At 37.3% G+C, this 10,900-nt stretch overlaps 1 protein-coding gene across 6 annotated transcripts in view; it reads left to right on the forward strand.

Annotated features, from left to right (window-relative positions):
- AHI1 (Abelson helper integration site 1) overlaps positions 1 to 10,900 on the forward strand; it is a 203,007-nt gene that overhangs the window by 12,289 nt on the left and 179,818 nt on the right. For all 6 annotated transcript variants that reach the window (XR_002103750.1, XM_019550220.1, XM_019550218.1 and 3 more), the window contains exons 3-7: positions 353 to 474; positions 5,904 to 6,511; positions 6,937 to 7,121; positions 8,305 to 8,524; positions 9,524 to 9,716. Coding sequence is in view for 5 of the 6 variants with exons in the window: in XM_019550220.1 (XP_019405765.1) it covers positions 353 to 474; positions 5,904 to 6,511; positions 6,937 to 7,121; positions 8,305 to 8,524; positions 9,524 to 9,716 (1,328 nt within the window). In the remaining variant the exon portion in view is untranslated. The remainder of the gene's footprint in view (positions 1 to 352; positions 475 to 5,903; positions 6,512 to 6,936; positions 7,122 to 8,304; positions 8,525 to 9,523; positions 9,717 to 10,900) is intronic.

Genomic DNA, 10,900 nt, shown 5'->3' on the forward strand with positions numbered 1-10,900 from the left:
AATTGGATGCTTATCTTGCTGGGATCCTATGACCCCAGCTGACTTCCTGCCCTTTGGGCAGGGGGCTGGACTCAATGATCTTCCAAGGTCCCTTCCAGCCATAATGTCTATGAAATCTATGAAATTTGGAGGGTTAATTTTGAAGGAAAGGTGTGTGTTCTGTGTTAGTAAATGCAGTATATTACGCAATAATTTTGATTGGTTGCCATTTTCAGTGGGATTTCTTTCTCTCATTTTGCTAGGTAAATTAAATAAATTGTGTCTTCTGTCCCTAGTACTATAGTGTTTATGTAATGTCATAATATGATTCATTGTTTAAGCAGACAAATCTCATTCTAACTTTCCTCTGCAGTGGAGAGTGAAGCTAAGGCAAAAACCAAGGTCCGTTTTGAGGAAATCTTCAGGACCCATACTGGCCTTACAGACAGAAAGAAATTAAAGAAGAAAAAGTTTCATTCTCAAGAGAATATTGCAGTAAGTCTGACAATCTGAAAACAGTGTTTGCTTGCATTGCTGAAAAAGATAACCATATTTCTCAGTCAGAAAAATGTGCTTTAAAGAGTCAGCAAACATTTATGCAAAAAGATGGTGTTTGCTGTGTAGCGGAGATCTTTTATTTCTAATATATGACTTTGATATTTACATTGCATAATAATAACCATACTGAATACTAAGTTTAAAACTAAGAGTTTTACTGCTATATGAAGGGTGCTGTCATTTATAGTGTAATTAAAAATTAACCTTATATAGCGCCTGCTATGAAACTGATCATTAAAATTCTGTAGATACAATTTTTAGTTAATGTTTCTGGCAGCATTTAAGGGGGGCATTTGTCAGGTTCTTCAAGAAGTTCACATTAACTTCACTGAGCATTTCATGTGTGATGAGCAGGGATCTGGGTTTTTTGTTTCTCATGGAAAAATGAAAAAAACCATGGTTTTTTCCCTTTTACTGAAGGAAAACGCAGATTTCTCATTTTACCGGAGAAACCTGTGGATTTTGCAGTTTTGCAAAGCACTCTCTGCAGGCTGGCAAGGGGTTGGGAGGGAGCGCAATGAGGGCAGTGAGATGGGGGAGCCATGTGCATGTATATCCCATGGCCTCCAGGCAGCCTGGAGAACAGCTTCCACAGGAGAGGGGTGGAGGGGTGGGATTGAGGCCCCCATAGTAAGGGAGGGAGGAAGTTGGGCATGGCTGGGGCTGTTGTCCAGCTGGGGTAAGGGCTTGGGGCCTGGGGACACAATATATGGCTGCAGGGCCCCAGTCAGGAGTGGAACAGGGTGTTGGAGGGTAGTGAAGGGAATGAGCAAGTCCAGGGGGCTGTGGGGGGGAGTGAGGGGCACGAGTAGGGCCAAGGGGTTATTGGGGGGGCAGGGAGGAGTGAGGGGCATGAGCAGAGTCAGGGGAGGGCTGTAGTGGGGTTTATGCTTTATCAAGTGTGGATTTATGGCTTCCCTGGGTTTATTCAAGGTAATTAAGCAATGGTTTGGGGTCATCCCCAAGCATAAATTTACCGCAGCCAGAGAAAAGCCCTGCAGTTTTGGAGCATGGGTGGGGAGGGGAGGCAAGTCATGGAGGGGCTGTCTCTACAGGGGGTGGGGTTATGCAAATAATAGAATGGGGGGGAGGTAGAGTGATTCTCAAAGGGCCGGAAATGTAGAGCATGGGCGGAGTTATGCAAATGATGGAATGAGCATGGGGAAAGGAGTGGGAGGGTGGGATTGGATGTGGGGTTATGCAAATAATTGATGGGGCTATGGAAGGGAGGCGGGGTTATGCAAAATAACAAGGTGGGAGCAGTGGGCTCCCTCTACCTTCCCCCCTCCCTCCTGCTTCCATTACTGGACTGAGCCCATGTTGGGGCTCAGTCCCCTATTTGCTCCCTCTCTCCTGTCTCTCTCCCTTCCCCTGTGCGTCAGGATCCAAGGGCTTCAGCCTTGTTCTGTTCTTCCAGGTTTCTTCCTTCCCACCCTGCCCAGTGGTTTCTTGCTTTTTGCAGAGACCGTCTGAAATTGTGGTTTCTGTGAAAATTGCGAAATTGTGATTTCAGTAGATCCCTAGCAATGAGTTTGCAGAATTGTACCAGTAAAATAATAATAATATTATTAATAATAATTAGCTCTTAGAACAAATAACATGCCTGTTTAAAAAAGTATATTAGTTGTCTTTTTCATGTTGGTATCAAAGGTACACTTTAACACTTACTAAATTTTTCAGTGGTATTGATATGCAAATAACGTGCAAACAAAATTAATTCACACTAGAAACTCAGGGAAAAAAATCTGCATTATGTCTTAATCTTTTATCTGCTTCTGTTTAATTTTATGTATCTGAATAATCCCAATGGAATATGCATACTTTTAATTTTGAGCACACATGGATGGGGGGGCGGTGTGCACGCGTGCCTTTAAGAATCTGGAAGTTTGTGTGTTACATGTATATGAAAATATTGTATCTCTCCCAGTTCATCACTAGATGGCATTTTTGTTTCTGGTGCATCACTACTTTACTGATCTGATCTGAGTTCAATTTTTATTGTCCTCATTTTACAGAAAAGAATAAAAGCTTAATATGAGCAGTATTGCTCTTCCCAACCGCTGACTCATACTATTTTGCCGCTTAAAAGTGATACATTTGGCTCTGAGTTTTGCTTTCTGTTTTTTTAAGTTTTTAATTCTGAGTTTTTCTGTTTTGTATTTTTTCCTATCTTCTCACCCATACCAGACTTTAGAAGTGTATTTATTTAAACTCGTAAATGTTTGAGATTAAGGGGTTGATTCTTTGATGTAAAATCAATATAGTCTGTGTAGTATATAGTATGTTTAGTATATAAATGTTTTCTTCTCTACTTAGTTGAGAGATCCTACAGTCTGTTTTTACACTTGCATAAGGATAGATAGATTCTTTTCAGGTCTCTTTGACCTGTGAAATAAGAGTTTTTAAACATGTCCTTTTTAAGTATTATGTGAATACTTTTGACCATATAATTGTACATCAGTGAATGAATTATATGTCTTCTAGAAATATCCTTGTATATCTGATACTTAATCATGCTTTGGCTTGAAAATTAGTTTTCTGTTCCATTTGAGAGGTATTTATTTGGGGAAAAAGGCTTTGATGGATATTTATAGTATTTCTAAGTTGCCAAGGAATCCTTATAATCATGGAGAACTGAAAATGCAATTCAGTGCTTGCAGTCACTAGCATATACAAAAGGTTAGAATACAAAGAATTCACTGAACATAAGATGGATTTAACTTTGTGTATTTTGATAATGCTATAAATTAAATCTAAAAAAAAAAAGGGAAATACCACAGAACCAAAAATATGAGAATAGCATTCCATTACACATTCCATTATAAGAATTCATGTTCAGTTGCTTATAATTTTGCTGAACTTTAACCAACCTGACTGACAGTTTCCATGCTGCATGTCAGCCTTAGACTGATTTTTGTTTTTCTGCAAGAGCTTTGGCAAAAATGGTTTGTTTGTTTGGAAGAATGAAATGAGAGAGAAAGTCGCAGACCAGTCAATATGTTAAATGTGACTTTGAAGCATTCAGTTTCTTGATGAAGTCATTCTTGCATTTTGGTTCCCAATTCTTAGTTCCTTAAAGAAAGCTACTTTTTTGAGTTACAGAGGGTTGTGTCAAAGCCAAAGATTTGACAATTTTGTCTACATCTTTTTTTTGTAATTGCTGATAGGTTAAATAATTTCACTCAGACTTCACAGGTAAAGACTGCTCTATAAAAATGCAGATAAGGATGTGGGATAATCCACCAGAAAGCAGTTGGTGTTTCTGTTTGCTTTATCTTTTTTTTCCATTTTGGTTTATTTCTACCCTACTGCCCTTTTTAGCCACTTAAAATATTATTTTCTTTCCTTTTCTTTATCTGTATCTCAGAAGTTATCTACACATAATCTGCCACATCCTTTTAGATTATTGACTTTTTAAAGAAAAGGATGTTATTGGTCTCCCTAAGCAGGAAAATGTTAAGTGCACTTGATGGGCATTTTCATGATTACATGCTGTATAGTTTAAACTATTTTTAGCCATACATAGCCAAAAATAGAACCACCTACTCAGATTGTGCATGTGTACAGCACTATTAGACTTGGGGTTATTGCAGAAGTGGTAAACACTATTATACAGAGTTCCAGTTCCTGTTTTCTGTTAATTTACATTCTACTTCTAATATGATGGTTTCATATCTTAGCATGAAAATTTTTAATTATTTTTTTCGGAGTAAAACATGGGGTTTTTTCTTCATCCTTTTTCTTTGATGTTATTTTCCCCCAGCATATCCAGGGTATATACCCAACTTATTTTTCAACATCTCCTATGCTTTTTCCACATCTCATCATAATCTTTTTGTAATGTCAGACATGGCTAAAACAGACTCATTTCAAGGATACAAAGGAAGCTCTGGCAGCTCTGATAGTTGAGGTGTAACTTGTAGCTTATAATGGAAGCATATGGTTTACAGATAAGAATAGTGTTCTCCTTCTGGCCCAGCCAGATGAGAGGTTAGTTATATTCACTTTCTTGTTGTTCAGAGATAGTTATCTAAAATTTAGAGATTTCCAAAAGCTGCCTTTGCAGCCATATGCTTTGCCTGTGTTAGTGGCTAGGCTTCTTCCCTTATCCCTCAGCTTAAGAACGTTAGAGCATGCCATGTAGTGGTATTATCTGGATCGGACAAGCACATTTTTAATGCCCATTTACTATACAGTGGCTTTAAAGAGAGGGAGAGATGTAAGACTAATATAATTTTAAATAGATAATTTCTCTTTAAAAAGTATTTTAAAAATCTTATTTAGCCTTTCAAGTAACATGTATAACAGGGATTATCATTGCAGGAGTTTGAAAACAGGTATAAAGGGACTTTTAGCCATTGTGCTTTCCCATATTTTTGAAAGGTGGAAGGTTTCCAGCAATAAGTGAAGGGAGTTTCAAGGTTGTCTTAGTTACTGAAAATAAAGCGTCATGTGATGGAAAAGGTGGATTACATCTAAACCCTACAATAGGCTTCCTTTGATCAAAGTCCTGAGCCCACGTGGACCCCCTGGGAGCTCTGCTGTCTGTTTGTGTGGATCCTGACCCTTGCAGGGCCAGGTCCCTAGTCAGTTTGCCTTGGTGTCTGTGTTTTTTACTTAGCATTAGCAACAACAGAGCGAGCGTTTTAAAAGAAGAGGGGGGAAGCATTTTGCAAACCACAAAAATTGGTAGAGGGGCAGGTGTATAAACTGAAATGGCTTTTAACTTTTTCATTTTTTAAATCAGCTAGATTTTGTGAAAACTGCTGTTCTTTTCAAAAATGGCTTATGAAAAGATTTTTTCCCCCCAAAATCATAAGGGTTATCACTTTAGAGTCAGCAGTTCTTTCAATTTTAGCAGCACTGCCTTTTTAAATGTACTTTCAGTGTCCAGCTTCGGCACCCAGTGCTCAGAATAAAAAGGAATCCGTAGTGTTCAGGTTGCAGTTTGTCACATTTGTATTAAAATATCAGATTATGTTCTGCAGATCTTTCAAAGTATATAACATCGGCATATCATTCTGAAGCAGTTCTGTTCATCAAGAGAATTCTGAATTTTACTGTGTGGTGGATATACATACTAACCCTCCCTCCCCCCCCCCCCCCCCAAAAAAAAAAAAGAAAAAAAACCTACCAACCCTTGAAGTAAAAGTTTAAAGCTGCTTAAATACAAACATTTCAAGTTTCTTCCTTTTTAAGTGCGAGTTATATGTTACTATTCCATATGTTAATTGATAAGTTTAATGAATTGCCTGCTTTCAGTACTACCTCACATACTTTTGTATGTTATTAGTTTATACAGTTATATTTATTATGGTAATACGTGATTTATATTTAAATAATTTTCCATGTTTCTTATTTTTTAGCTTGACACTTTCAGCAATAATCTTGATCTTGTGAAAGACAATGGTAATGATGAGGCAATTATAAACACTTACAGTCCTCAAGACGAGAGTCCCCGATTTCCAAAAAACAAACTAAGAGACAGAAGTTCAGTTATAGAAAAAATAAACAATGTTGTTGTTAGTGGAGAGGAAAACAAGCAACCAAAGTCTGACAAGAAGAAAAAGAAAGCTCTGTTACAAGAACAACTTAATGAGGAGGAAAATGTATATGAAACTAAATTGGAGAGTTTTGAAAAAAAGATTAATGATTTTCCAAAGGAAAAAACAAGAAGTAAATCACAGACAGATGCACCTCATCAAGAAGGTGACAAAGAGATAAAAAGTGCCTTGACTGAAGCGGGAGAGATAACTGAATTAGAAGAGGAAGAACAGCTAATTCAAGCCTACCAGCTGCAAGTGGCTGAGGATGAGGTAAATGCAATTAAAAAGAAAATAAGAAAAAAACTTAAAGAACAGATGTCTGAATTCACCTCCAGTGTTCAAAGCCCTGAAGTTGTATTGAATAATGAAGTGGGCAAAAAGAAGAAAAAGAAGAAAGAAGTGCCAGTTGTAAATGAAGCTGAAACAAGGTACAATGGTAAACTATAATCACTGCGTGTATAAATATTAAAATGTTTGATTTTTAACATGGGAAAGAGTTATCAGATAGAGCTGTATGGAATTTTTTAAACTACAAACTAGCCAGCTGATTTTGTGAGGCAAAAGATTTCCGCCACATGGTATCTGAAAATACTGCCAAGATTAGTATTTATTTGTAAGAAGAGAAGGAATTTTTTAAAGTATACATACTTCAAACATTTGTTCTACAGTTACTGTTACTATGCTTAAAGAAGGGTAAAATGAAATGTCTTTGGTTGACGTTTTGGACAGCTCATAAACTGAAGAAATAGAAGCGGTTCCAAAATCAACATATTTTTAATGAAGAAAAATGGTAATGAGCTCTGTGTATTCACACAGTAGTATACAGTTACTAACAGTATATGTTGTGTTGCAGTGCAATGTCCCTCTCTGAGTTGCAGCACGATCCCATAGACAATGATCATGACAAAAAAAAATCAGGAAGATTGCTTGCATCGTGTTCTAAAGACGATTATGCGACTACAGAAGAACAAATAATGGAGGAAGAAGACATGGAGAAACAGAAACTTAAAGCTAAGAAGGCAAAAAAATCTAAAAAAGGTTTGGTAGTGTTGGAGTGATGTTGTACCTGTCATAGTCCAGGAAATATGCAAGAAGCAGAGGGTTTTTGTGGGTGATAACTTTTTACTGGACCAACTTCACAGTTAGGATGGGCTGTAATGCATTTAAAAGCTTGTCTAAGTCTATTCCAGCTGTGTAGTTGGTCCAGTAAAAAATATTACTTGCAAAAATCCTTCCCTTTAAAAAGGTTTGCAATTAAAAAGTTACAGGTAAAGTATTGGAAGATTTTTGTTTTTCCTCGGATATTTTGGTGTGATAAAGATGGCTTATGTGACCAATAATGTATCTTTATTTACAGTCCAGTGTATGTTTTCCATGCATTAGACATCACACATTTCCTGATGCAAAAATCACCCTTTACACTGTTGTAAACAATATACAGTCCTTCTAGGTGTAACATTCTCGATCCTGCTGTAAAATTATCCTGGGGAAAATCAGGAGGTAAAACTACAGCAAGTGCATTATGTCTATGCCCATTCAGAGCTACCCATTTGCTCAAGCAAGCAGATCATTGCGTGCTTGCAACCCCTTAGTGGCAAGATACCATAATATCTCCTGTTACAAGTAGCTACCCAAGCAGAATCGGTTCTCTTGTCCTTTCCTTATCCAAGTGTAATATCAGTATGCAAAAGCTATGTAAATTATGCTGGTATAGCCAGGTTATACAGGGGATTTATTTGCTGAGAATCTAATTTGATACTCTCATCTAAAGTGAGAAAATCCTTTAGGAGTCTTGGAGATTTAGCTTCTTGTGCTGTTCCTTGACTTCCTGAATAGTAGTAAGAGCTCATAAGCATAATTACATACATTTAACAGTATAGTGTTCAGTTGTTGAAGTCATAAAATGACCATAAGAATAAATATTTTAATTTACTTGACCATGAAAGTTGCAGTGAAGAGCTTGAATGAACAAATATTAATCCATATGTAGTTAATGCTATTAACTTTAACACTGCTTTGTATGTTTGTGAAGGTTTATGGGTTTTAACACTACTTCATAGGTTTACTTCATATGCAGTTAATGGTATTAATTTTATTTTAACGTTTCTTCACAAATTGCTAGCTTAATGTAAAGTTTGCTGTGCAAATATGATACGATTTTAATCCTTAGGTGTCACTAGCAAAGCTCAATAACTTTTTCTTTTTTTGCTTTTTGTTCTAGTAATAGAAGAAAATGCAGCTATCGACGCACAGAATATACAGGAAATTATTAGGCCAGAAGCTTCAGTTCAATCCAAATTTGTTTCTGATGATGGTCTTGTGCTAGGGGTTTATATCCATCGATCTGATCGGCTTAAAACTGACTTGCTGGTATCGCATCCTATGGTCAAGATTCATGTGATTGATCAAAAGACAGGGCTGTATGTCAAGAAAGAACATAGGTGATTTTATTAATTTATTTTTGGCTGTTGTTTTAAACTGCACACCCACTTTTGTTTGGAAACAATTATTGAAATAAGCACTTCGGCCCATACTGTAAAAATTACACTGTATGTGTTGAGGAGGAGGGAAGGGGGTTGCGCACACATGTACTTACTTCACTTTAAGCGATTGAGAGTTCTTATTGACTCCAAAATTTCCTGCAACTTAAGTATTTGCAGGAAGTGAGAACTGTTGTTCTCCTTTCTCTCTTCCAGCTGTAAATGTGCTTCTTTTATCTTTTATCAGAATAACAGCATGGCTGTCAGAATATTGCAGCTTTAAATCTAGCTGATTTATTTCTTCTCCTAAAAGATAGAGAGAAATTCCCAAACATTAGCTTATTAATGATTCTAGCTGAGAATAAACCAACAAAAATATTAAAGTATAAATAAGGTTACCTTTTGATTTTATGGAAAACATCCATAAGAATATTGAAATGAAGTTTAAGTTTCCCGTAAGCATTTAATCTTTCCTACTCCTTTTTGTGTTATTAACTCCCAATAAACCTGATGCAAACTCCCCTTGAAGTCTACTACTAATTAGTAATAATTTAATTGATTAAACCTAGTTAGAGTGACTTGATTCTTAGAATTGTGACTGGTCTTATTTCCCCATCCAACGCCAGTAGCATTCTTCCTCCTTGTGACAAGGTATTTAGCAGAATTTCTAAATTCATTAGAATATGATAGGATTGTAGTGTGAGCATGACTGCAGTGTGTGCATGGCTCCTGTGGCCTTGAACTTGCAACCTCTGGGCTGTTAACCATGTGCCTTAGTGTCCACACAACCCCAGTCCCCAGTAGCCTTCTGATCTAGCAGATTACTGGAATATTTTTCTCCAGTAGAATGCAGGACTATTTCAGACTTTTCTTCTATGTAGAATAATTAGTAGTAGTTGCAGTAATTTTATTTTTTGTGTTTTAAAAGGAATTATGACAAATTTAATTTTTTTTAAATAGTAACAGGGCGGTTTCATCATATTATGAACAAGAGCGAGTTGAGCACATTCTTCCTATTATGACCCAGCCTTACGATTTCAGAAAGTTTAAATCAGCGCTTCCAGAATGGGAAGAACAAATCATATTTAATGAGCGTTTTGGTTATTTTCTTCAAGATGCTGAAGGAAGCCCTAGAGTAATTCTGTTTTTTGAGGTAAGCACTGAATATTTTACATCAACATTTTCATGCTGCTCAGGCAGTACTAGGATATTTTTTGGTGGTATAGCACCATTCAGAAAGTATGTTATGGTAGGAATTCTAAACATTGCTCAGTGGCTCCCACTGAAATCAATTGGACTAAAAATGGGTTTGCTTTAAGCAGTTTTCAAATCTTTCTCTTGGAGTTCTGTCCTGGCTAATGAATGCAGAGCCCACTTTGGGTGATGGGAGAGGAAGAGGGAGCAAAATATACTTGCTGACACACAGTGCTTCCAAGAAGAATTGGGGATCCCATACTGGGAGCGGTTGTCTTCTGCCTGTTGCACTGGGACTGGTGGCTGATAAGATGAATAGAGATGCTGTCTGTTTTTTTGTGGGGAAGGATCACTAACCTAGGAAGTTCAAAGGCTAAGGTTGTAGTTGCCCTACCAAGTTTTTCTATGTTCCCTTCACGAGCAGACAGGTAGTTAGCTTTGTTAGATTGAGATCAAGTAGAGGGCAGGATGAAATGATCTCTTTCTCATGAACCCTTGTACATCTTTGATTTAGTCAATCTGTAACAAGTCAACAACCTTTCAGTAAAGCGAGCTGCAGCTCATGACCTGACTGGTGCCACAAGTCACCATTCTGCTCCGGCTGTTCCAGTGACAATGAACAGGCTACAGTGAGGAAAAGCAGTCCTCCATGCCAGCTGGATAAACTGGCTGGAGTGGTTGGAGGCAATTGGCACACCATTAACAAAATGATTAGAACTTCTTGAGCATGATCCAGTCTCTTTTGTGGACCAAATCTGGCCCATAGCAATAGGCTGAGGAGCCCAGGTCTATAAGGTGTATCTCTACCCTGTCTTCTATGTAACCCACGCATGCCAAAGCAAAACAAGATTAACTGGGTAGCAACTATCCTAAGGATTGTCCTGTGGCTCAGGGTATAGTGTGAGTGAAATGTTTCTCTTACAAGGTGGTGAGGGTTTGCATGTTTGACAAAAAAAATGTAGTTAACTTTTTCTCCTCCTTCATTCTTCACACAGTAATATTTACTTCAATTTCAAATACATTTGTGTTTATGATATAAAAAAATCGTGGTTCGTTTCTCGGGAGGTGGAAAAAAACTTTCAGCTTCAGACACACTTTATTAGCAATACAAAAGGTATATATTTGCAAATAGGGTCAGAGGGA

The sequence above is a fragment of the Crocodylus porosus genome, unplaced genomic scaffold, assembly GCF_001723895.1.
Source record: "Crocodylus porosus isolate Cpor-Errol unplaced genomic scaffold, CroPor_comp1, whole genome shotgun sequence".
NCBI classification, from domain to species: Eukaryota; Metazoa; Chordata; order Crocodylia; family Crocodylidae; genus Crocodylus; species Crocodylus porosus.